The sequence below is a fragment of the Herpailurus yagouaroundi genome, unplaced genomic scaffold (genome assembly GCF_014898765.1).
Source record: "Herpailurus yagouaroundi ecotype Mexico unplaced genomic scaffold, PumYag 483, whole genome shotgun sequence".
Lineage (NCBI taxonomy): Eukaryota > Metazoa > Chordata > Mammalia > Carnivora > Felidae > Herpailurus > Herpailurus yagouaroundi.
The window spans coordinates 1,683,978-1,710,766 of NW_024412700.1; the positions used below are offsets into that span (position 1 = coordinate 1,683,978).

The following is a 26,789-nucleotide window of genomic DNA, read 5'->3' on the forward strand; positions in this document are numbered from 1 at the left end:
TGGAAGACTGTAAGGCCCAGGTGTCCCCGCGTGTCCCAGTGTTAAATGGAGCTATGTTGATGGCTGGGGCTGGCTGAACTTTTCCCGCTGGTAAGGTAGCGAGGTCTGCACCAAGTGCTGTAATGAAAGACCACAGGCTGGGCGTCTTCAACCACGGGCCTCTGTGTCCTCACAGTTCTGGAGGCTTGAGGTCTAAGATCCCGGTGGGGTAAGGCTTGTTTCTGGTGAGGGCCCTCTTCCTGCCTTGTAGGTGGCCCCTTCTCACCGTGTCCTTGCGTGGCCTTTCCTCTGTGGTCACATGTGGAGAGACAGGGAGAGCTCTCAGGTGTCTGTTCCTTTTCTTACAGAGACATTAGTGCTGTTGAATTAGGGCCCAGTCCTATGCTACTGCACCTGAATTACCTCCCCAGAGGGCCCGTCTCCAAAGGCGGTGACTTTAGGGGTTGGGCTTCAACATACGAATTTTGGGGACACAGTTCAGTCTATAACAAAGGGTATTGTGGACTCTTTTTTTTGCCGAAAGGCCCAGAGAATTTTTATTCATTCTTTTTTTTTTTCTTTTTGCAGCTTTAAATATGTGATGTATGACCATATTTATTGGCATGGAAAAATGTTCACAACATATTGCTGAATGACCAAGAGCAGGTTTATTTATTCTTTTTATCTTTCTCTAATCTTCCAATTTGATAATGGTGATGATTTTAAAATAGACATTTGAGTTTTTTGAGATGATTTTGGTCTTGATTTGTATCTGCGTTTGTTTTTCTATTTTTCTGGGCATGTGTTTTCCTGTTCTCTCTCCCCTCTCCTCTTGCTCTTCTCTTAGTATTTTTATATGGTCTCTGGCTGGTTTCTGTGCACTTTTCCCTCGTCTTTTGAATGGAGGGTGTTCTTCCTGGACCTGTGTGAGCGTGGGCTGGGGCTGGGGGTGGGGGCAGGGCAGTGTCTGGGGGAAGCCGCTTCTTCTCCCCCGGATTTTTCTCCCTCGCGGCCGATGGCAGAGATGCTGCTTCTGACCTTGTGTCCTGTGCTCTGGCGGCAGGTGGGGCTTGGGCGGCTCCTCAGCTCATCTGCTCAGACCGATACTCTTGTTCCAAACAAGGGCTCCCTGCTTCTGTTCTCCTGGGGAGCGCTCTGTACTTCGCCTGGGGTCCAAAGTCGCTGCTGTCCTCTTTCAGAGTCTTCGCTTGAGTTTTTACTGCCCTTGGCAACTAACTTACGGCAGACTCGTTCAGTTTCAGGTGTTACGTTCTTGAAGAAAGAATCTTATTTGCTGTAACTTGTTCCTGTTTTGGGGGTGGTGGTAATAAGAACAGAAATGTTTTGAGAAGTCTTTGCCATCTTTTTTTTTTTAATTTTTAAAAATGTTTTTATTTATTTCTGAGACAGAGACAGAGCACGAGTTGGGGAGGGCAGAGAGAGGGGGAGACACAGAATCCCAAGCAGGCTCTAGGCTCCGAGCTGTGAGCACAGAGCCCGACGCCGGGCTCGAACTCACGGACTGTGAGATCATGACCTGACCCAAAGTCGGATGTTCAACCAACTGAGCCACCTAGGCTCCCCAAGTCTTTGCCATCTTAAAGCTTTTACGACTCACAGCCAGATTTCTTTAATTAATCGCTGTAAATGTACTCTATCTGTAAAATTAGGGAGTTATACAGCATCCTAATTAACATGCTTTTAGGTTAATTTTTTTATGGTTCTGATGTAATTACAGGAAATTTGGGTGATCACTAAATATAGCAAATGTTTTCCTACAGACAGAGCCTCCACTGAATACACCAGAAAATAGAGAATATCTTGCAGAAATTATGTTTGAATCATTTAACGTGCCAGGACTCTACATTGCAGTTCAGGTAAGGGCAAAGTTATTTTTATAATTCCCAACAGACCTTAGCTGCGTAACCGTGGAGGAAATGGTGAATCCAAAGGCTCTCTGCTGCAGGAGTGCGCTGTGCATTCTCATTTTCCCACTCCCTGAACACAACCCCCCACCCCATTCAGACACTGTAAAGAACGTGTTCCATGATTTACGTTTTTATATGTATGCTGTTGATCTAGAACGTATCTGGCTCTTTTTACATGCCTTACAATCTAACGTGTTTTCTCTGGGTGACAAGATTGAGATATAGATATGGTTCTCTTTTTGGCCTTTCTCCCTTTTGATCATAGTAGAGGAAAGATACTATGGAGTCTGTTAAAAAAGAAAACAAACACCTTTAGAGGGTCGCCCCTATGGATCTGGGCTCCTGTGTTTCCACAAACTTCCAGAACTTCTCTTGAAACTTCTTGTTCACGGTGTGGGGAGTTTTGTTGGTTTTGGTAGTTGTTTGTCTGTGATCCTGTATAAAGAACTTGGCTGAAATTTGGGGGAATATTGAGATAGGTGTTTCCCAAAATGTTTTCTGCATGATACCTGGTCCCTTATTTTTAAGGAAAAGGAAGAGGAGTTGCATAGGAGAATAATTTGGGAGATCCTATGTGCTGTAGCCTGCATGTGGTGACTTACAGTGGGTAGCAGAGTAAAGGCCCTGAGAATGCCTGCGTTGAAGAGGTCTGTTCATCCCAACATTTCCACATCTATTCAACCAGAGATCTGCTCTTCTCATAGGTTATTTACGTTGCATGGATTAGGGAGACTTTTTTAGAAAACCCTGAACCACAGCCAAGTGCATCAAGGCTGCCTGGAGGGCATTTTATATAAGATTCTCAGGCTTCATCTCAGACCAAGGTTTTCAGCCCCGGAGCTTTGGAACGGGCCGTTCTCTGTGGTGGGGGCCGCCCTGTGTGTTGCAGGATGTTTGGCAGCCTTTGTGGCCTCTACCCACTAGAAGCAGCACCACCACCTGTCTCTCCTTCCCTGAGTGACAATCCCAAGTGGTTCTCAACGTTGCCAGAGATTCATTCTCTGGGGGCGACATTGCCCCTGGTTGAGAGCCACTGCCCTGGTCCTGCCAGATGAGAGTTCCCGGGTGTGAGTCTTGGTAACCGGTGTTTTCTTCTTTTATATACTCCACAAGTGGGGCGTCTGGGTGGCTCAGTCGGTTGCGCATCCGACTTCGGCTCAGGTCATGATCTCACAGTTCATGAGTTTGAGCCCTGCGTTGGGCTCTGTGCTGACGGCTCAGAGCCTGGAGCCTGCTTTGGATTCTGTGTCTCCCTCTCTGCCCCTCCCCTGCTCATGCACGCTCTCTCTCGCTCTCTCTGTCAAAAATAAATAAACGTTAAAAAAATTTTTATAAACTCCACAAGTGATCCCTTACTGCAGCCCATTGGGAACTAGTGGCTTAGAGATGAAAATCTTCTTACTCCTTTATAAAGTTCCTTTCTCATGGGCTTTCCTTTGTACAGATTTGATTTATTTTATTGGAAACTTGGCTCATTCAGTTTAAGTGTGTTCAATACCTCATACTCAATCCTTAAGTTCAATTTGGAATTTGGATGTTCGGGGAGGGTGGCGGACAGGGGAGGTGGAGAGTTACGTGGACTAAGTAAGAAAGAGTGTATTGACAGGCCTGACGGCAAGCGACTTCAGAAACATTCCTGTGTGCTGACGATTCCGCATCTCTTATCCAGGCGGTGCTGGCCTTGGCTGCATCTTGGACGTCTCGGCAAGTTGGCGAACGCACGCTAACGGGGATCGTCATCGACAGCGGGGACGGGGTCACTCACGCCATCCCAGTGGTAAGCAGGATGTTCAGTGCTTCACTCTCTGTAGGCCTTACCTGATTTCGAGGTAAGGGAAGAAATGAAAGAAGACACGCTTTCTGTAATTAAAACACCACTTTAAAAGTCACGGCTGTGTTTAGGAAAGGTAGCAAGAGCTTTTACACCTGGTAGATGAGAAAGGACAGCGCCCCTGGGCCGTGGTGTCAGCACTTGTGAGCTGGTCCTTGTGAGCACTTGTGAGTGGCAAGGTCCTGCAGTGGGGACGACAGCCGTGGTCTGGTCCCGGGGCCTCCGCTTGCTTCTCCAGGCGTTTGCATCACCAGGGAGGTTTTCCTGGCCCACGTGAGGGGCTGCTGGGACAGACGTCATCTTGGATTCCAGACTGTAGGCGTGGTGCCTGGCCACCGGAGGGGTTATCGCCGTTCCGTGACAGGGTTGTATTCCTCTGAGCGGCTCATGCTTTAGAGGAATGACTGCCTGTCTTCAAATGTATTCAGGAGTGAGCAGCAGAGAAGGCACATTCTGACTTGCAGAATGCTCTGTGATGTCACTTGTTGGTTTTAATTTTCAAAACGTTAAAGAAGTGATTCCTAGTTCAGGCTTCGGGAGACACCTGCAGTCAGGAAGAAGCAAAGCCAGATCTGCCCCGTGCTGTCTCCTCGGGCCCCTGCCGGGTCGGGGTTGGGGGGGCTGGGGCCGGGGCAGCTGGTCCCTGCAGGTCCGGTGCGGGTTGCACCCTTGGGCCGGTCTCCGCACACTCACTCCTCTTGTGGGTCCCCGAGGAGGCCTGGTGTGTGACGCTGACTGGCAGGTTCCAGCGCCGGCTTCTCCCTGAGGTTATGCCCTCGACCTTGAGTACAGACTGAGCCCCGGGGAGAGGTGGCAGAGGACCCTGTGGCCTGGCCTGGCACGTGTCTCAGGTGAGGAGAAGAGGAGGAAACATTTCATGCCAAGTGCAGGCCCACAGAGAAAGTGGTCGTAGAAGTTTTTATCTCTGTCTTTTTATCCTTTTTTTTTCTGATTATAAAAATTCCATTTGTTGTACGAGTTGTACTAAACTAACAGAAATGTGGAGAAGAAAATAACATGACCCAGAAACATGCCCAGAGAACTGCATTATGCTTTTTGTCTGGAGAGCTTTCCAAGTTCTTTTGCTTAGGTGCACACATATGTATGTTTTAAGCAAAACTGGAATATTCTATGTCTGGTTCTGTATTCTAACTGTATCGTAGGATTCTAAACTTACGTTCTACATGTTGATCTCTGCCTAGTATTTTTTCTTGTGTTTAAATATTCTGTGAAGAAATAGTTAATAATTGCCTAGTAGCCCATCACGTGGGTTTGGGATAATTCATTCATTGACTTTCCTGTTGTTGGACGTCTAGGTTTTTTTTTTATTTTTTATTTTTTAAAGTCTTTAATGCTACGATGGAGCTGATACTTAACACTGGTTGACTTTCTGGTAGAAAATGTTACGAGTGAGGCATGCAATATGATAATTATGAGTGGTTTGTGTCAGCTAGTATTCTTATGAGTTTAGACTGATCTTTAATTTATACATGACTTTTATTTCCATACTAAGATATTTTATAAGTAGCTTGGACTCTGTGGAGGGGCCAAATCTTTTCTTTCTTCTACAGTTCAGGTACATGAGAAAAACCACGCGAGGAACTCAGTCACATGCCCTTACAGCTTAGTGCTGACTGTGCAGTGCTGGTAACCACTAGCCCTGATCAACTGTAGACGAGGTGGACTGTCCCCTCCACCCCATCTCACACGGGCACGTGGCGCAGATGCTCCTCTTTTCCTGCAGGGACCATGGCGGGAAGCCATCCCCTCTGGCCGCCAGCCCCCAGAGAGTGAGCGGGGCGCGTGTGTCCCGGGAAGGCTGGCGAGGGACCTGGGCCACGCTGCACGCTGTGGGCTTGGGAGCTCTGGGCACGGCCACAGTTGCTCTCTGGGCACGGGTGGGCAGGCTTCACCTGCTGGGAAAGCAGCTGAGTGAGAGGGGTCCCTGTCCTGACCAGCACTGGCCTCCAAATGCACAGGCTGGGGGGGTGACTCGCCAGAATTAGTCCCAGCGAGTACAGCTCTTCGTGCAATCGATGGGGTTATTTACTGAGTCCTGAGTACATGCCAGAAACAGTGCTATGTGCTTGCCTTCCTCAAGTCTCTATTGTAAACCCCCGTGGGGTCTTGTTCACCCCATACTGTGGGGCTGAAACGTGGTGACCCAGCTGACAAATGTGGAACCAGGATTCGAATGCAGGTTGTCTGAGTCCCCTGTATTTAACCAAATTGTTGACTCTTAAATATAAGTAGGTTTATAGTTGGTTTAATAGTTTGTAGGTAAAACTTTTTCCTTTTTGTTAGACGAACACAAAACAATTCCCTCTTCAGACAGCATGACTTATTGGAAATGAACCGGCTTTTCCTTTCACATTCCTGACACAGTCATCATTTTGCTTGCTTACACAAGCAGGTTATATTCATGGAACTGTGCATGCAGTCACTGTAAAAGGCCTCCAGTCTTGGGCTTTGTGCACAGCGGGGACTCAGTAAATGCTTGGTGTGCCGCGAGGGGGTGGGACACGGGGTCCGGGGAGCTCTGCCCTACTGGAGTTACTCATTCTGGTCCCTCTGCCTCTTTTCTTCCTTAGGCAGAAGGTTATGTAATTGGAAGCTGCATCAAACACATCCCGATTGCAGGTAGAGATATTACCTATTTCATTCAGCAGCTGCTAAGGGAGAGGGAGGTGGGAATCCCTCCCGAGCAGTCATTGGAGACCGCAAAAGCCATCAAGGTAAAAACAGATGGGAAATGGGCTGGTTTGGGCGGAGGGGGGTGGGGGGGAATGGGAGGGGGAGAAATGGTGTTTCGACCCTTCCCCTTGCTACCATCCCCCTGCTCCCGCTTTCCTTCCTCTCCCCGAGGACGTGGGTCTCTCGTTCTGTTTACCACTTGAGCTGCGGGGCACAAAGCCTCAAAGCTTAGCCTTTTCCTCTGCGCATAAATGCTGTGGAAGCTCCAGCTGTAAATGAGAACAGCTTGATAACGGGTATTGAGCACAGGCTCACGTAGTACAGCATCATTTAATTGGAGCCTAATTAGATGGAACCCTCAATTAACTGCATGTGCTTCACGTCTGGAATGAGCAGCAAACAGCAGCCACAGCGGTGTTAGGAAGTCTGCGAAGCCAGCCAGGGCTCGGACTCCTGCCGGGTACTGCCGTGCGAGGTTCCTTGCCCTGAGAAAAACCGTGGAGACTGAGGCCTTTCTAGGGTCCAGAATCGTTAAAACCCATCTGTATTTTCTGGTCTCTAGTTACCACGCTGGAGAAGTTACGGGGGGTTTTAAAGATTGGAAGATACATGGCTCATCGGTCCTCACTTAAGGTGTCCGCTGGGCCCAACCCTTCGGTTCGTCTGTGTTCCTTCTAAACGAAGATCCTTTTAGAAGGAACTTCCCTTATTACGTTTCAGAATCAGGACAAAGTATTGTTTGAGTCAAATGCAAGAGATTTCAGTGATGCAAGGATAGTTATCACATGGATTAAGAGGGAAGGGTTTGTTTTTGGAGAGGAGCGAGGTTGTGAGGTGGGATGTGTGACCTTGAGCATCTCCTTCCTCACGGGACACACACTTTCTGAGCCACAGAGGCGTTTGAGGGGAACGAGCCTAAACCCCACCCTCCCATCTAATAGCAGGTAACAGGCTGGTGGAGGAAACGTCAGACATGACTGCAGGTTGGCACGTCTCTCCGGGCAGGACCAGGGGTATTTCTGGGACAGGGTGTGCTTGTAGAGGTTGGGCTCCTGCCGGTGGGATGGCCAGCTGCCCGGTGCCCCTGGGCCTGGAGCGTCCGGGATTCGGTGCTCTTGGTGCCAGAACAGGACAGCTCTGGGCAGACCCGGGGGCAGAATTGACAGAAGTCTCACAAGACTCTTTTTTAGGCTAAAGTATTTTCCAAGGCTTTCCCTCTTTCCCTGCCTGTCTTCAATGAAGGAAATTTGGATATTTGATTCATGCTTCCTCGCCATCCCAAGTCTGTTGCTAATGTGAACCAGAATCGAACTTCTTGTCCCTGACACTTAGCGGTCCCTCTGGGGAGTGTGAGTGTTCCATTTCTCGTAAAGATTGTTGAGTGTGGTGACTGGTGCCTTCCCGGTCCTTGTGGTGGTGTTTGCTTTACTCACAGGCTACGCGGGGCCAGACCCTGAGATTGGAGCGGGCCATTAAGGTTATGATGATGTCCTGCTCAGCTGTGAGGGCCGGAGTAGGAGACTCCTCCCTGACCCTCCAGATGAGCCGTGCTGGCCCTGCGTGTGGGTTACCTGCTGCCTGTTGCCTCCTCTCTGCTTCTGTAGAGGAAGAGATCCTGGAAAGATCCTGGTTGAGAGGTACCCCAAGAGATCCTGGTTGAGAGGTGCCCCAGTGTCGTGGTGCTACTGTGGCCATCTCCCGTGGCCGTGAGCAGGCCTGAGGCTGCATAGATCGCGGCACACATTGTCCTTGCAGCCTGGGTCCAGAATTTAAGGCGAAGACTGCTGCACTCCGCCCAGCTTTATGAGGCATTTCACGCCATCGGTTAAGCCAGGGCAGATGCCGCGAGAAACGGACCAGGCTCGGAGGACAGCTCGGTGTCGCTGTCCGCAGCCCGGTGGATTTAAAGTCGTGTTGCCTGGCGCCCCCTCCCTCTGTCATCAGGGAACGGGGATGTGTAGCAGATCTTGCCATCCGTCTTAAAATTCCGCTAGGGTAGATCAAGGATGGCATTAGAATACGTTTCAGGGATTCTGAGAAACTTGGATCTTAATGTCATGGAAACACCTGCACAGGTCCTTCCGGAATCTGTGATGAGCGCCAGCTGCGTGCCTGACGCAGCACCCACTTGGCTCTTGCCCACAGAAAGCTTCCTTTCGGCAGCTGGTACCCAAGTGCCACCTGCTGGTGTGCTGAGGTTAGCTCCGAGGACCGATGGTCGACCCGGCGGTTCCCCGTCAGGCCTTATCAGATGCTGAGGGGACGACTGCTGTGCGCATCTCCGGTTGGCTGCCGATGCCGGGTGAAGGCCGCTCATGGTTCTCTCTTGCGGTGGCGCATAGGACCCCCGTCCCCCTATCCGCGTCTGCCTTTTTTTCGGCGGCACCTGCCACCACACAACATACTGTGTCATTGACCTCTTTGTTGTGGTCGTGGCGAACTGTGCGGCGCTCAGCCAGCGCATGTGCTCTGGCGGCCAGGGATCCCTTGCACATCCTGCACGCCTCGGCACGCGGGAAACACTCATCCCGGGGCCCGTGACTGGGCCGTGTCCGACTGCACGGCAGGTCAGCGACCAACGGATCGATCATGGCAGGCGTCAGGATCAGTCTCCTGCACTCGGCGCGGGCCTGCTGGTCCAGAGGCCGACGGCAGGAGCGCCCGGGCCAGAGCCATGTGGGGGCCTCAGAGGCGTAAGGGAGGAGGAGACGGGAGACAGGGAGCATAGTAGACACGTGTAGACGTGGTTCCAGACAGAACGGCAACAAAATCTGTCGGAGTGAGACTGGTTCATAGCTGAGTTGCAAAGAGAGCGGATTTACACATCCGACATAAGAGTGTAGTCGTGTCTGCGGTGAAAGGTGACCGAGTGTGAGGCCCGATGGCACGTCCACACTGGTGTCCTGCTGTGTTCAGTGCTTGGGCTCACTGGGCGTTTGCTGGAGGGACGAGACTGCGTGGCTAATGCCTCGTGATGTCTTTGTGCTCGTGTCTCCAGGAGAAATACTGTTACATTTGCCCGGACATAGTCAAGGAATTTGCCAAGTATGACGTGGATCCCCGGAAGTGGATCAAGCAGTACACGGGCATTAATGCGATCAACCAGAAGAAGTTCATTATAGACGTTGGCTACGAAAGATTCCTGGGGCCTGAAATTTTCTTTCACCCAGAGGTAAGAGGTTTGCTCCCGGAGAGTGCACAAGTGAGGCGTGCGTGGCAGGACTGACACGTCGTGTGCGTGGAGGCCGCCCTGTCTGCGTGGCTGCTGCCCTCTGCCTCCGCACAGATCTTGTGGTCGAAAAGCCGGTGACCGATTGGCCTGCAGGTGGTTGGGGAGAGCAGAGAAGGTGATGGAATTCAAAGCGAGCTCACGCTGCTGCGGAAACTAGTTTCTCTCAGGGACCAAGTGAAAGTTGCCTCTTTTTAAAAGTGGGGTGACACGTGGCCTTTCCCTCTTTCGTGACCATCCTTCCTAATCCCAGGGTTTAGCCCAGGACAGTCCATCCTGCAGGGCGGGTTAAGCTTCTGCCCGAGGGCTGGCCTTGTCCACCGTTATGTAGTGCTTGAGAATTACACACGTCATCAGTTTAACTGTTAGTCACAAAGAATTATTAGTTTTGCGGGAGCAGTGATTATGAGGCAGCATTTTAAGGTTTAAATGAAAGGCATTTTACTCATATTTTGGTCTGTTTTTCTGCCTAATTCAGCTTATGTTCCCTAGGTTACACACTGCTGCCTGTTTTTAGTTGTGTATATGACTGTTGTGTAGGGGGATGTCACACACATACGAGTTCCTACAATCTAGTCACATCGTGCTCATTCCCTCCTGCCTTTGACAACACCAACTTACAACAGCCATAAAGGTGACAGTGTTGGGTGAGCCGCCGAGCACCTGGGTCCCTGAGACTGTTGTACATTCGGGCTTTCCTTGATCCTAAAACATGCTTAATGTGCAATGTAACCGACTTATTTATACTTCACCTTATGTAAGTTGTAGAATTAAATCTAAGGCTGTTCACTGAGCTTGCTTGTTACCGTGTTGATTGTGTCATTTTAAAGCCACCGTCATCACAGATGTACCCCTTCCCCCATCTTCTAGCCCGCTGCAGTGATCTTTCGTTGACTGTCCTCTTTGTTTTTTTTTTTTTTGTTGTATCTTGGCTGATTTTTTCATACTATGAATATTCGTAAGTGTTACTATGTACTCACCGTGTCCCTTGTTCCATATCCCACACAATCATGTGTGTGCTCCTAATGCAAAGCTGGTCTCTTTGTCAGCCTGATCACTTTCCCTCACTAAACCCACGTGTCTCATCTCTCTTTTTTTTTTTTAACGTTTATTTATTTTTGAGACAGAGACAGACCATGTACGGGGGAGGGTCAGAGAGAGAGGGAGACATGGAGAATCCGAAACAGGCTCCAGGCTCTGAGCTGTCGGCACAGACCCCGACGTGGGTCTCGAACTCACAGACCGTGAGCTCATGACCCGAACTGAAGTCGGACGCTCAACCGACTGAGTCACCCAGGCACCCCATCACACGTCTCATCTCTTAAGGGGACATATGTCATCATCACTACACACAGTCACATGGGATTCATTTGACACATTTGAACATTCCAAAATGAAGTTTTTAAAGGAATGGTGAATTCTGTATTTGTTAAAGTTACTTTTTGAAAAGAGTTTTTCTTTTGTCCTGTTGACAGAAATGTATAATGTTTCTTTTACATTTGTATGAAATTTAGTTTGCCAACCCAGACTTTATGGAGTCCATCTCGGATGTCGTTGATGAAGTAATACAGAACTGCCCCATCGACGTGCGCCGCCCGCTGTATAAGGTATAAGCCGCTTGGGTAAGGTGCTTTGACCTCGTTTCAGCACACATCCCCATTTCACTCTTGTTCGATAGGCTTTGTTCAAGGCCACTGTGGCAGTAAAATATTTTTCTTAGAGGAGTGGGGATGACCTAAATGTCTGGAAATAGTCTCATTAACCAGAAATATTTAATGTGAATATTCTTGTATCTTCCTATCTGGCAAGCTGTGTTAAGTTGGACAGTCTTTTTTTTTTTTTTTTTTAATTTTTTTTTTTCAACGTTTATTTATTTTTGGGACAGAGAGAGACAGAGCATGAACAGGGGAGGGGCAGAGAGAGAGGGAGACACAGGATCGGAAACAGGCTCCAGGCTCTGAGCCATCAGCCCAGAGCCTGACGCGGGGCTCGAACTCCCGGACTGCGAGATCGTGACCTGGCTGAAGTCAGACGCTTAACCGACTGCGCCACCCAGGCGCCCCTAAGTTGGACAGTCTTAACCACATGTACTGATGGGAAGATAAAAGCGATACTTCCCCTCATGCTTTTTGTGAATTCCACTCGTCTTGTTTCATGCATATTTAGTTCAGTGTCAAATGAGGTGTTGTTGGGAGAAGGTAGAGCCTGAGATGAAGCAAAGAGAAAATGCTCATGTAATATTTTCTCCAAAGTTCTGTTTTATTTTTAAAAAAAAAATTTTTTTTTTCAACGTTTTTTTATTTATTTTTGGGACAGAGAGAGACAGAGCATGAACGGGGGAGGGGCAGAGAGAGAGGGAGACACAGAATCGGAAACAGGCTCCAGGCTCCGAGCCATCAGCCCAGAGCCTGACGCGGGGCTCGAACTCACGGACCGCGAGATCGTGACCTGGCTGAAGTCGGACGCTTAACCGACTGCGCCACCCAGGCGCCCCCCCAAAGTTCTGTTTTATAAGGAGTTTTGAAACTTGAAATGAGAAAAAGCTAGCCTGTGTGATTACAGGATAAAGAAATATGGCTGACAGCCATGTGCTGGGAGCATAAGGTGGTGGTCAGGTGGCCTTCAGTGTCAGTTAGCGTCTGCCTGAGTGTGTCACCCCATCGGCTGTCTGCCTCACACTTTATCCCGCCTTCCTCAGACTCCAGTACTTCACGCGAGAGAGGAGGGAATCAGGCTCAGTACTGCACGCAAGAGAGGAAGAAATCAGGCTCAGTACTGCATGCGAGAGAGGAGGGAATCAGGCTCAGTTGAGGGGGCTCATTGCTAAATTTTGTTTCATCTGCAGTCTTTGAAGAGAGTGAGGTAAATCAATGTCAGTTCAAATGAAAAGATGTCAACAGTGTGTATTGTTTAGTGAGAAAGCAAGTTATAAAATTTACATATAGTATTATGTCATTTTATGTAAAAATGGAGTTCTTAGTTGCATATGAGAAAAGGATTTGAGTGATTACACAATATTGGGGGTGAGGAATGGATTTTACTTTGTACTTTTTGTGTTTAAAATTATTCGAAATTTTATGGTTAACAAATTTTTTTAAGTTTATTTCTTTTGAGAGAGCACACAGTGGAGGAGGGGCAGAGAGAGAGAATCCCAAGCAGGCTCTGTGCTATCAGCACGGAGCCCGACATGGGGCTCAAATTCATGAACCGTGAGATCAGGACCTGAGCCAAAGTCGGACGCATAATCGACTGAGCCACCAAGGTGGCCCAACAGATGTTATCTTTATTATTTGGAAAAATTCACTATATAGACAACTTTCATGGGTAAAAACAAGTTATAATTCTATTTTTATTTGTTGCATATTCTTTATATCTCTCTCCTCCAGTGAAGTGTGCAAGAAAAGGGAAACAAGACAGATGGCAGTGCTGAGGCTTCATCTTTTTATTGTTGAAATAGCACGCGGCGTTCTTCCCACTTGTTACTCTCCCCCCACACTAGCTGTGTCTTCTCGTCCGTGAAAGTGAGGAGCAGGTGTCCACTGTTTAGTCTTCATTGCACCGTAACGGGAATGCAACTCGTGCGGCAGTTACGGATCGCTCGAGATACGGGGCGAGATTTTTCTCTGCACAGTTTAGTTCACATTCGGTGGATTGAGAGGATTCTCGAAGAAGAAATGGCCTTTGGAGAGTGTGTGGACTGAGCCCCAGACATGGGAGAAGGAGGTACCTGGGCGAACAGGAGCAAATCGGTCTCAGGCTTTTTTTGGTCCTGCTTTGTGTGTCTTATCCCAGGACAGGTTCCTTAACCTCTGTGACTTGAACTGATGAGGTTGGGCAGGGGTGACAGAAAAGATGAGACGGTCTTTCCTTTTACCACGCTAACCTGCCCGGGGTCACCTGAAGGGGTTGGCCTCTTGTCTCTTCCCTTGTAGGATGCCTGGTCCTTCCCTTCTGACCAGTAATTGCACTGGGATGCCACTTCCAGGCGTGGAAGTTTTAAGTGGCTAATAATAGAGTCATCGGAGCGAAGGAGGATTAGAAGTGGGAGAGGATATCACTTCCAAAGTGGAGGAGGGAAAACAGGTTTTGGGGGCTGGGAACGAGAGAGTCTGCAGAGGTGGCTCAGCTCCCGGCACTTTGCCTCCTCACCACTAGGGGGATCTAGCCTCCACTTCCGATGCTTTCTGGACGCTTCCAGGTGACATTCCTGTAGCCATCACAGTAGCTACACATGCAAGTCCCTGCTTACGTTTTGTCTCCTAAATTGAGTGTCCTTCTGCTGTCACCAGTAGCTGCGGGCCGGTCGGGCCTGGGAACACAGAGTGAGAGGAGGTACTGGCTAGTTTCATCGCTTCAGGGTCATCCTGGTGGGTGAGGGCCATGGGGAGAACATCCCTTGGTGCTGGTGGCCGTGCACACCCCCACTCGCTGGGCCGCAGGCTGGAGGAGGTGAGCACAGAGCCCGGTGTCGAGGGGCGGGCCGGTGATGGGATGTGGAGGGTGCAGTGCGGCCCGGGGAGGGTCAGGACCGGCATCGGGACAAACGCAGGGCGTTAGCCCAGTTACTTGCGTTTTCCAACATTTGTTTTAAAATAAATTTTTTTTTATTGATGTTTATTTATTTTTGAGAGAGACAGAGACAGAATGCGAGTGGGTTAGGGGCAGAGAGAGAGGGAGACACAGAATCCGAAACAGGCTCCAGGCTCTGAGCTGTCAGTACAGAGCCCAACACGGGGCTCAAACCCACAAACCGTGAGGTCAGGACCTGAGCCGAAGTCGGACACTTAACGGACCGAGCCACCCGGGCGCCCCTCCCAACATAGTTTTAAAATCTTAGATTTCTGTCAGCACTGTACTCGGGAAGTTGGAGAAAGTGATTGAGCTTCTCAATGTAATTTTTTAAACGATAGGAAATCTCAGATTTCCTTTTTTTGGTTAGTTTGTTCTCCAGGTGCCCCTTACCTTGTTCAGAAACAGCCTGGGGCGTCTCCATCTCCGAACAGGTTTCTCTTGAAGAAATCGTGTTATTTGCAGACTTGAAATGATCATTTAATAAGTAGCCACGACTCCCTTTGTTGAGCGCTGATACGCGTTGAGAACTGGGTTAAGCATGTTCCTCACAGCCGTGGCCTGGGGCGGCTGCGGTTTCCCTCCCCATTCCGCAGACGGACCCGAGGCGGCTGCTGGCTCCAGGCAGCCCTGCTGTGTCCGGTGGGGCCCGTCACGCGCAGGCTGTTGGTCTTTCCCTCCTCCCACACATCCCTGGAGGACGATGATATCCCCCTTTACAGATCAGAAGACTGAGCTCTGAGAGCAGTTGGGGGCACGTGAGGTCACCGAGCTGCTGAGTGGTGCAGGTGGGTTTGGAGTGCAGGCCGTGTCCCACATCTTGGAAAACTCACGCGTATTTCATCACGTGATGCAGGATGATCCTCCAAAGAGAAATTGCGTCCCTGACCACGTCACCTTTGGGCTTGTCGTTTCTCCCCTGTGGTCTTGGGAAGGGTTTAGTCGGCCGTGGTTGTCGCATCTGTGCCGAGTGCGTCTCGCGTTCTATCAGCCACACGAGTTTTTCCGTGGCCTCTGCAGTGTCATCGCGGCCTCGCAGTTGGCTTAGGATTCGGGTAGGGTTGAGAGGGGGAGGCTCCGTGCCCTGTGGGGAAAAGAGGGACACAGATGGGACCGCACCCCCTTGTCCCTTTGTAAGATATCAGGGTGGACTAGAATATGTTACCGGAAAACTTAACCCTGATACCTATGTCTGCTCAGGGGACACGTCCGGTGGGGGATGGCAGGCCACGGGCAGCACTGTGACGCGGCCAGCTGTACCGCCAGGCACTGGGGGTGGGCTGGGCGATGGAGGGTCTGTGGGCACCAGTGCCTCTGCCACGGCCACCGTGAAAGGAACTTGTTTCTAGAACACGGGGCTCGATGGGCATTGAAGCTCCGTGTAGAGGCCTGGGGGTACCTGCCAGGCACTGGCTGTCGTAGCGCTTCTCCCTCATGGGGACTTTTCTGCAAAGGGCCAGACGGTGAACGCTTGTGGCTTTTCAGGCCATTCGGTCTGTGTTGCGTTTCCTCGGTCCTGCCCCAGCAGCCGTAGGCGACGCGAGCGACTGGAGGTGCTGTGTCCTGGGAGCTGGGTCCGTTGCAGGCACGAGAGAGCCAGGAGCCCGGCCCCGACAGCGTCCCGATGGGCCCTCCGGCCTGCGTGTTTGCTTACCGGTGGCCGCTGCTGCCCTCGGGAAGCTGACTTGTCAGGCCCTTTTCACTTCCGGGCTGCTCGGCCGGTGCTTGCTGAGCTTTCCCCCGCTGTCACCCCTTGTGGGGCCGTGACGGGCTCTCCTGGGGCTTTGTGGTTCAGATTCACCCTGTTCTTTTGGTCGTCCCCCTCCGCTGCCCCTCCTCCTTGTCAGGGTGGCCGTGGCCTTGTCACGGAGAGAGCCGCCAGCCGGCGTCTGTGTTGGGGAAGCTTGCACACGTGTGGGCTTGTAGGTTTACGAAAGTTGCCTGAAGTCTCTCCGTTGGAAGATACGCTGCGAAACTTGAGGGGAGCACGCGGTGGCCTCGCTCCAGGGAGCTGCCGGGTCAGTGTCTGGGGCCGCGTGCGCTTCCCTCCTCTCTTGCTCCTCTGCCTCCCCGCCCGGCCGGCTCCCGCGGCCCCTCGGCTCCAGCAGGACGGAGAGACCCGGACCCAAGTAGGAGACACCGTCCGGACCGCGGAACTCAGGACTGGGAAGGAGGTGGTGCGTGTGCCGAGCCCCGGAGGATTAGCCGCGCGGGTGCGCTGCCCCTCCGGGGTGTGGGCGCTGGGCCCCTGAGCCGTGGCCGCCGTGCACCGTCTCTGCAGACCCCACAGCCTCACACGGCGGGCGGCTGTGGGACCCTGGAGACCCAGCAGGACTCTGGGTGCCCTGAGGGTCTGCCCTCGGCTTCAGGGGAGGCCGTCTTCCCCTCACCCAGCTCGCTCCTCGCGGGGCCGTCTAGACCGGCCAGGCCAGGACTGATGTTTACCAGGCCCAGCCTCGGTCACCGCTGGTGGTTTCTGGGGAGGAGGAGAGCAGGAAGAGGCTTACTTTGGGCTCTGTTGGAAGCGCCTGAGACCGTGCTGGCCATCGAGCTAGCACCTTGCTCGGGCTAGTAGACAAGAAAGCAGAGATGGTGGGAGAATGAGAATGATAGGTGGCTTTGACAATATAGAATCTTTAAAAAGGCAAAACAATTTTTTAGACAAAAGTAGTCATAATCTAAGTTTTTACTTCATTCTGGCCTGTAGAGTAGAAGGGTAGGTATTTACGTGCCTCCCTTTTTAGTTCAGCTGCTACGTTATGGAGGCGGGAGCCTGGAGGGGTGCTCGTGTGAGGGTCCGGTCTTGGTAGTCCCGTGGTTTCCCCCAAAGACCAGGTTATGACAAGGAGCAGGTGCTTCTGGAAACAAGTTTTCATCCCTGGCCACCACGCCAACACCTCCAGAGCGTTACAGCATACACATGCCTGGGTCTCTGTCCGGAGATTCTGATATAATTGGCCTGGGCATCTGGATTGTAAACGCTTCCCAGATGATTCTAAGGCTCAGTGAAATGAGAACCACTGTTAGCAACTAGTTCTCTTCTGGATTAGTCAGTGTTTTGTGACTTTTATGCTTTACTTGAGGGCAAAGCCACTTTGAGTTGCTTTGTAGTGCAATTAAATGTCTTCTACGTCTGAATTCTGTGTATCTGGTATCTGGGTACCTGCTAACTGCAGGACTCCATTGTCGTTCAGTTAGAGGGTGTGGGTGTGTATGAGAGGTGGTTCTTGTCTTCAAGAGCTTCCAAAAGCCACAAATAATACCGAGACAATTCGAATGGAACCCCTGCAAGCTAAATGTCATTCAAGTGAGTCATGCAAATTCTGGTAATTGAGGGAAGGGGCAGATTGCATTTAATGAGAGGGGATCATGAAAGGCTTCAGAGGTGGCGGTTGAGCAGAGTCTGAGGTTCGGCCTGTGGAGATGAGCGGGGAGGCCGGCGGGGGAGGGCACTTCACAGGTAGCGGTGGGAGAGCAGGGCACGTATTTCAGAAATCCGTTTCGCGGGGCACCTGGGTGGCTCAGTCGGTTAAGCGTCTGACTTCGGCTCAGGTCATAATCTCACGGGGTTTGAGTTCGAGCCCTGTATTGGGCTTTGTGCTGATAGCGTGGAGTTGGCCTGGGATTCTCTCTCTCTCTCCCTCTCTCTGTCCCTCCGTCACTCATGGGTGCTCACGCACTCTCTCTCTCCCCCCCCCCCCCAATAAATAAATAAACTTAAAAAAAGAAATCTGTTTTGGGTGGATTCTCAGGTGGTATTGAAGGCAGTCAGAAACAAATCTAGGAGGGAGGGCAGGCAGGGCTAGTGACAAGATATTGTTAAACGTGCCTTAGCGGTGGGTTGGGAGTTGGTAAGAAGTCTTATTACGTTTGTCAGGCAGGTGCGAATACATCTTGAAATGGTTCAAGGAATGATTTTTCTGTAACAAACTGTTTGAATTGGGTATACGTATTTTAATTATGGTACGGCCTTTTAAATCAGGAGGCACGTTGCAGAGTAAATGAATTATATTTATTATATTCGTTCTCAATGTTGAATCAGTTCAAATATCTTTAGTATTTGAGAGAGAGAAAAATACATATTTTAGGATACTGTTTTTTTTCCCAGCCCTTTTCAAAATAGGCCTCTTATTCAGATGAAGTCCTGATTCAAGTCTGACATGTGAACAGAGAAAAGGCAGCTGCTGTGTTTGGGGCAGGGCGGTGGGCAGAGAAGTTTCTAGAGCTCTGCTGGTTCAGCCCTGACTCTGTGCCTGTATCCCCCATAACCCTCAGCGGTGTCTCCTGCAGACGTCTCCGGAAGTGCACGGTTGTGGTGTCACCCGGGAGAGACAGCGACGCCCACCCCTGGACTTTGAGTAGCTCACTGTGACCGGAGTGGGGGAGAAATCGGTGGCGGTGTCCCCCGGACCGCGCTGAGTGCGTGTTCACCCGGCACCCGCACAAGGCCAGGCCACTGGCGACACAGATGGGCAGACCGCCATCGCGGGGTGCGGTGGGCTGTGAGGGCACAAGGGGCGCTCCCTCCGACGGGGTGCGAGGGAGGCTCCTGGTGGGCAGCGTCTGAGCCCGTGTTCTCGGCACACTTTTCTGCCGTGGTGGACACGTTCTGTATCTGTGCCCTTTAGCGCAGCTGCCACTGGGTGTAGTGACTGCTGAGCCCTTGGAACGTGACTGGTGCAACCGAGGAACAGCATCTAGAATTTGTTCACTTAAAATTTAAGCACAAACGGCCACGCGTGGCTGCTGGCTGCTGGCTGCTGGGACTCCCTCTGTGTCCCGAAGGCTGGTATGGCGTCCTGGTCAGCAGGCGGGAAGGGTGTTCGGCTGGTGGACGTAGTCTGTTCGCTGGGCCAGGGGAGAAGGACAGCAGGGCATTTGTGTGTCCGGAGGGCCTCCCGCATCTCGACCTGACACTGGAGGGTGGGGGCTGCGCGCGCGGGGCCCACAGGAGGGGGCGCTGCGGGCGGCTGGTACTGAGCGGGGTTGGAGGGTGGTGTGGTGGGTCTGGAGGGAGGGGCCTCGTGTGGAGTCAGCTTACCCTAAGGGCATTGACGGTTTTACGAGGGGGGAGACACAATCCAGTTCAGGTTTTAGAAGTGCTGAAGAAGTGATGGGGCCAGAAAGGCCGAGGGCCGGGTGGGACGGCACCCAGGCTGGGGAAGCAAGCGGTGGCAGACAGGGCAGAGGGCGGGCGGGTGGAGAGAGAGGAGACGGGCTCCACGGTGTCTGATGATGTTCCGATGAGGCCGGTTTCTTGCACATCTGGGACGACGGGGATGTCATTAGCAGGGTAGCAAATGCAGGCGAAGGGGAGCCCACTGAGGGGTCACAAGACGAGTTCCAGCTTCCAGTGACGTGGACTTGGATCATGGGCTGCGGAGGATCAAGAAGACCTGAGATTTTCGGGGATCATCAGTGTCACCAAGGGAGAGAGTGCCGGTGACGAGACAGGAAGGTCAGACTGTAAGGGGCGGGCAGAGGAGGAGGGCCAGTGAGGCCATCAGTCAGGGTTTCCTGAGGGACAGTCAACAGGATATCCCCCCTCCGTCTCTACCTGTATGTCTGTCTGTATATATCTCTATATCTGTGTCTATACCTGTCTGTGTGTCTAGACGTGTTTACATCTATCTGTATTTATATCTACGTACCTATTTTTGTATATCTATATATATCTGTGTATCTATAGCTATATATGTATGCTTCTATATTTATAACTATACCTCTATATCTCTATATATTTCTGTATCTGTAATCTATATATCTCAATATCTCTACCTCTAGATTTCTAATCACCTATACATGTATATGTCTGTATTTATATATCTCTATATATCTATATTTCCGTATGTCTATATCTCTGTGTCTGTGTAAATATACCTCTATCCCTGTATGTCTATATCTATATCTACCTAATCATCTATCTAATCTTGCTTTAGTTCTCTGTAAGATTTACTGTCAAGAACCGTCCTGCTTTCAGACCGGCAGGTCCGGCATCCACAGGGCAGGCCAGCAGGCTGGAAACCCAGGCAAGAGTTGACGCTGTAGCCTTAGTGACAGGCTTCCGTCCACTCCAGCAACCTCAGTGTTTGCTCTTAAGGCGGGTCTTCATCCGTGCGAGTGAGGCCCATGCACGTCACCGAGGGTGCTCGTTACGTTAACCGCATCGACGAAATACCTTCACAGCGGCACTTGGGCTAGTGCTGATGAAGTCACCAGTGCTGTAGCCAGGCCGGGCCGACTCATAAAATTAACCATCACAGAAGCGTAGAGGGAGTAGCTGAAGAAAGAAGAACGAAAACTCTGGGGGTGCCTGAGCGGCTCAGGTCATGATCTCACAGTTGGTGGGATCCAGCCCCGTGTCGGGCTGTGTGCTGCCAGTGTGGACCCTTCTGGGGATTCCCTCTCTCTTTCTCTGTCTCTCTCTCTGTGCGTGCACATGTGCGTTCTCTCTCTCTCTCTCTCTCAAAAAAGAAAACTGCGGAAGGCAAGGGAAGACAGCTGTTATCAGCCTGGTCAGGTGATGCCAATGAAGGTGGAGAGGTGGCCGTTGGGCTCTCAGAGAAGAGGCCGGGAGGAGCTGGGCAGAGGCCAGATGACAGCACCTGCAGGGAATAGAGGGCTCACAAGGGGGAGAGAGGATGTGCACTCTTGTGGGACATTTGTCATTAGTTGTTTTGTCCCCCAGATCAGGCAGCTGTTTAGAGCCAACCCCGGAGAGGCACTTGGATTTTCTCGAGGACACTGGGGGGCATCCTGCAGCCCTTATTTCCATATTTCACAAACAGGCTTGTTCAGACTTTGCTGGGATTGCAGTCTCTGGGTTCCATCTGAGTCCAGAAGCTCTTGTCCCTAAAGAGGGCCAGCCTTTCAAGAGTACAGTGTATGGGTCGTTCCCAGGAGCTTCTGACGGAGTTTTCTCACCTGCAGTGAGTGGCCGGGCGGAGACTCCCCTGGGAGCATTTTACTTTGTGCTGCAGCAAACCCAATGAACCAGGAACGTGGGTTAAAGTTACACAGGATGGTGGGTAGGTGGCAGTGTATGTCTGTCAAACTGAGCCAAGATGAGATTAGCGTCTCTAGCACGGAATCTGCTAGCATGACAGAAATGGGAGTTTTTGTCATGCTTTATTTTTTATTTTATTTTACTTTACTTTATTTTATTTTATTTTATCTTATTTTATTTTTTTATTTATTTTTTATTTTTTAATTTTTTTTTTAACGTTTATTTATTTTTGAGACAGAGAGAGACAGAGCATGAACGGGGGAGGGGCAGAGAGAGAGGGAGACACAAAATCAGAAGCAGGCTCCAGGCTCTGAGCCATCAGCCCAGAGCCCGACGCGGGGCTCGAACTCACGGACCGCGAGATCGTGACCTGAGCTGAAGTCGGACGTTCAACTGACTGAGCCACCCAGGCGCCCCATTTTATTATTTTTTTAAACATTCATTTTTGACAGACACAGAGTGTGAGAGGGGAGGGGCAGAGGGAGAGAGGGAGACAGAGACTGTGAAGCAGGCTCCAGGCTCTGAGCTGTCAGCACAAAGCCCAACGTGGGGCTCAAACCCTGAACCACGAGATCATGACCTGAGCCAGAGTCGGATGTTCAACCGACTGAGCCTCCCAGGAGCCCCATAACTTTGTCATTGTTAATGCCATATTAGGTATTAGTTAATGGAACTTACTGGTAATACATACCGTATTTCCATTTTTCTGACTGAGGCTTCAGGTGGCTAACTGGTTACGTGCAGTGTTACAATGGCACGTGCTGCAGTGGCCTTTCCTAGCATAAAGACAGGGCCTTTCTGTTTTTAGAGGTATTGTGTAATCGAGACTTCTATTTGACATCATGAAACAAACATTTGTGCGGCCAGGTAAGGCATTATTATGATTGCTGAGGGCTCCTGAAAAACCCAGGCAACACAGTGAGCTGAATAAATGGATCGTGCGGTCACCTTGAGTGAGAGGCATGCTGTGCAGCTAGGATTCGTGGCCATTTAGCAAGTCGAGCCTGCGTCGTGCATACAACTTCAGTCTAGAAAATTTACACTCTGTAGATGAGCAGAGATTATGATTTCCAACTTAACATGCATTTAGAAAGTTTGAAAAATACCAAAATCTTCAATAAGGAAAACAAGTCAACACAATAGGGATGCCCACTGTCACCACTGTTGTTTACCATAGTTTTGGAAATCCTAGCATCAGCAATCACACGATAAAATGAAAGAAAAGGCATCAAAATTGGCAAAGAAGTCAAACTTCCACTTTTCGCAGATGACATTATACTCTGCATGGAAAACCCAGCAGACTCCACCAAAAGTCTTCTAGAACTGATACGTGAATTCAGCAAAGTTGCAGGGCACAAAATCAATGTACAAAAATCGGTCTCATTTTTATATACCAATAATGAAGCAACAGAAAGAGAAATAAAGAAACTGATCTCATTTACAGTAGTACCAAGAATTGTAAAATACCTAGGAGTAAACCTAACCAAAGGTGTAAAAGATCTGTGTGCTGAAAACTATAGAAACCTTATGAAGGAAATTGAAGAAGATACAAAGAAATGGAAAAACATTCCGTGCTCATGGATTGGAAGAATAAATATTGTTAAAATGTCAATACTACCCAAAGCTATCTACACATTCAATGCAATCCCAATCAAAATTGCACCAGCATTCTTCTCGAAGCTAGAACAAGCAATCCTAAAATTTGTATGGAACCACAAAAGGCCCCGAATAGCCAAAGTAATTTTGAAGAAGAAAACCAAAGCAGGAGGCATCACAATCCCAGACTTTAGCCTCTACTACAAAGCTGTACTCATCAAGACAGTATGGTATTGGCACGAAAACAGACACATAGACCAATGGATCAGAGACTCCAGAATTGGACCCACAAATGTACAGCCATCTAATCTTTGACAAAGCAGGAAAGAGGATCCAATGGAAAAAAGACAGCCTCTTTAACACATGGTGCTGGGAGAACTGGACAGCAACCTGCAGAAGAATGAAACTAGACCACTTTCTTACATTATACACAAAAATAAACTCAAAATGGATAAAGGACCTGAATGTGAGATAGGAAACCATTAAAACCCTAGAGGAGAAAGCAGGAAAAAACCTCTCTGACCTCGGCTGCAGCAATTTCTTACCCCACACATCTCCAAAGGCAAGGGAATTAAAAGCAAAAATGAACTATTGGGACCTCATGAAGATAAAAAGCTTCTCCACCACAAAGGAAACAATTAGCAAAACTAAAAGGCAACTGACAGAATGGGAAACTATATTTGCAAATGACATAACGGATAAAGGACTAGTATCCAAAATCTATAAAGAACTCACCAAACTCCACAACCGAAAAACAAATAATCCAGAAAGAATTGGGCAGAAGACATGATTAGACACTTTTCCAGAGAAGACATCTAGATGACCAACAGGTACATGAAAAGATGCTCAACGTCACTCCTCATCAGGGAAATGCAAATCAAAACCACACTGAGATACCACCTCACGCCGGTCAGAGTGGCTAAAATGAACAAATTGGGAGACTAGAGATGCTGGCGAGGATGTGGAGAAACGGGAACCCTCTTGCACTGTTGGTGGGAATGCAAACCAGTGCAGCTGCCGTGGAAAACAGTGTGGAGGTTCCTCAAAAAATTAAAAATAGATCTACCCTATGACCCAGCAATAGCACTGCTAGGAATTTACCCAAGGGATACAGGAGTGCTGATGCATAGGGGCACTTGTACCCCAATGTTTATAGCAGCACTCTCAACAATAGCCAAATGATGGAAAGAGCCTAAATGTCCATCAACTGATGAATGGATAAAGAAATTGTGGTTTATATATATATAATGGAATACTACTTGGCAAGGAGAAAGAATGAAATCTGGCCATTTGTAGCAACGTGGATGGAACTGGAGGGTATTAATGCTAAGTGAAATAAGTCAGAGAAAGACAGATGTCATATGTTTTCACTCATACGTGGATCTTGAGAAACTTAAGACCATGGGAGAGGGGAAGGGAAAAAAAGTTACAGAGAGGGAGGGAGGCAAACCATAAGAGGCTCTTAAATACAGAGAACAAACTGAGGGTTGATGGGGGGTGAGGGAGAGGGGAGGGTGGGTGATGGGCATTGAGGAGGGCACCTGTTGGGATGAGCACTGGGTGTTGTATGGAAACCAATTTGACAATAAATTATATTAAAAAAATAAAATGAGTCAGTTCTCTGTAATTATTGCTTATTGCTTTGACTACCTTTCCTTTTTATGTCTTTGAAATGTGAATAGGTAGATATATCATGCTGCCTTTGTATTTTGTATCCTGTGCATTATGTTGTGAACATTTTCTTAAGTTAACATTCTTTAAAAACATTATTATTGTTATTATTTTTTTTTTTTAGAGAGAGCACGGGTGAGTGAGGGAGGGGCAGAGAGAGAAGGAGAGAGAGAATCCCAAGCCCAGACACGGGGCTCGATCCCACAACCGTGAGATCATGACCTGAGCTGAAAGCAAGAGTCTGATATTCAATGACGGAGCCACCCCGGCGCTCCCCAAAACATTATTTTTAATGTGACCTAATGCTCCATCCTTTGTTTTTGTCAGTATCCGACTCATTTCTTGCATTAAGCTTTTGATACTTTTGTGGCTTAGGTCAAGATCTTTCTTCCCAGGACGTAGTCTGACATTCCGGGTGGTGGGTCGCCGGTGAACCTTTCTGAGCAGGCCGGTTCTGACGGGAGGGTTTGTGCTGCCTGGCGGCAGTGCCCGTCTGGGTCACCGGGTCTGGGATCGCTCCTGGATTTCCAGTTGAAATCCTGCGTGGGCCTGCAGGAGGCCCTGGTTGGGAAGGTGTCCCCAGAGCGGAGCTGACGGTGGGGGCTCCGACCCAGGACCCATTCGTTGAGCAGTACTTACCGGCAGCTGCTATGTGCCGGTCATTGTTCCGGGCGCTGTGGGGTCAGCTGTGACCGAAACAGGAAGAAATTCCCTGCCGTCATGCTGGTTACACTCTTGTGGGGCATTCGACAAAAATAAACGGGTAAAATGCATACGTGCTAAGGAGGAAGGCCTGGCAATAGTTGGGGAATGAGGATTTAGTCTCCACTAGAGGGTGGGTGCCGTGGGGCCCTGACTTGCGATTTCCATGTGTTGTGAAGTATTGCTCTTTTGTTTTCTTCCCCCCAACCTTTTAGGGATGTGAAGGCGATTCTCCGCTCATAGGTTGTACCAGAAGAGTCGGTGGCCCAGTCTTGGCCCCCGGAAGGAGTTGCCAACCCCCGGTCTCAGTCAGTGGCCGCTCTGGAATTATGCAGCGCACAACCTGCGTAGCAGCCTGGGTCTTGCGAAGTGTTGGGAGGGCTTTGTCTTAGGCCCTGAGAGAGCTGAGAAGCCATCGGAGGGGTTTGGGCATGGCAGTGACATGACAAGACATGTTGTAACTTGATGGTCATGACTGCCATGTTGGAAGCGGGGACAGGGGTCAGGACTGAAGTCAGGAACCAGCTGGGAGGTTCCCTTGGCACCCAGCAGGACACAGTCATGGGGGTCGTGGGGAGTGGTCGGGTTTCGGCCATACTTCGGGGCTGGAGCCATCAGGGTTTTGGGAAGTAGAAGTGCAGTGTGAGAGGAAGAGCAGTGAAGGCGTGACTCAGCAACCAGAAGGAGACGCTGTCATGAACTAGGCAGAGTGCCCGTGGCGTCATCGCCAGTCAGATCCAGGAGGGCTTCCTGCCACGTTCCAGTGGTGGTGGCCGGTTCCGTGACCTCCTGTTTTATGCGCACCTTCCAAAGACCTGCGGCTCTGGTTGCGCAGCGGGAGACAGGAGTTACTGCCACACGTTGCAGAGTTCTCTTCATAGTTTTGAGTTTTGATAATTGTGTTTCAGCCCAATTGGTTTCCTTGTAATCCTGCACATTTTATGCCTTTAAGAATATTATCATGGGGGCGCCTGGGTGGCTCAGTCGGTTGAGCGTATGACTCTTGGTTTCGGCTCAGGTCATGATCCCAGGGTCGTGGGATCAAACCCTGTGTTGGACCCCGAGCTGAGCGTGGAACCTGCTGGGGATTCTCCGTCTCCCTTTGCCCCTCTCCCCTGCTCACGCTCTCTCTTACTCTCTCTCCCTCTAAAGAACAAACGACACAACAACATTATTGTGGGGAGGGGTGCGTGGCTCACCGAGGTCCAGACCTCCTGCCCTAGCAGCCCCTCCCACTCTTGCCTGCAGCCGCCCTCCCTGGACACCTGAGGACGCCTCCGCCTGAACGTCACTCTTGCGGTCCCCCCTCGCTATGGCGTCCAGTAACAGTCAGCCTAGAACAGGCCGTTACTTCTCAAAGCTGTCTTAAGAGGCCCTCTGCACCCCGCTTCTGTCCGCCCACCCTTCGTTTCTCTGCTCTCCTTGACAGAAGTCCTGTGCAGCTTTTCTATGCACTTGTCCTCACCTTCTCACTTTGGTACTTCCAGACAGAACCTCACCCTCGTGGCTTTCCCCGTGCTGACCCTGTGCAGGGGGCGGGGGGCTGGGGTCCTGGACCCTCCCCTTCTGTGGCCCACCCCCTTC

At 50.2% G+C, this 26,789-nt stretch overlaps 1 protein-coding gene across 6 annotated transcripts in view; it reads left to right on the plus strand.

Annotated features, from left to right (window-relative positions):
* ACTR3B (actin related protein 3B) overlaps positions 1-26,789 on the plus strand; it is a 94,069-nt gene that overhangs the window by 50,181 nt on the left and 17,099 nt on the right. For 5 of the 6 annotated variants that reach the window (XM_040464533.1, XM_040464532.1, XM_040464534.1 and 2 more), the window contains 5 exons: positions 1,761-1,856; positions 3,577-3,684; positions 6,330-6,473; positions 9,431-9,604; positions 11,176-11,268. In XM_040464533.1, the coding sequence (XP_040320467.1) occupies positions 1,761-1,856; positions 3,577-3,684; positions 6,330-6,473; positions 9,431-9,604; positions 11,176-11,268 (615 nt within the window). Of the gene's footprint in view, positions 1-587; positions 646-1,760; positions 1,857-3,576; positions 3,685-6,329; positions 6,474-9,430; positions 9,605-11,175; positions 11,269-26,789 lie in introns of those variants that run through there. The other variant, XM_040464536.1, reaches the window with a different exon arrangement.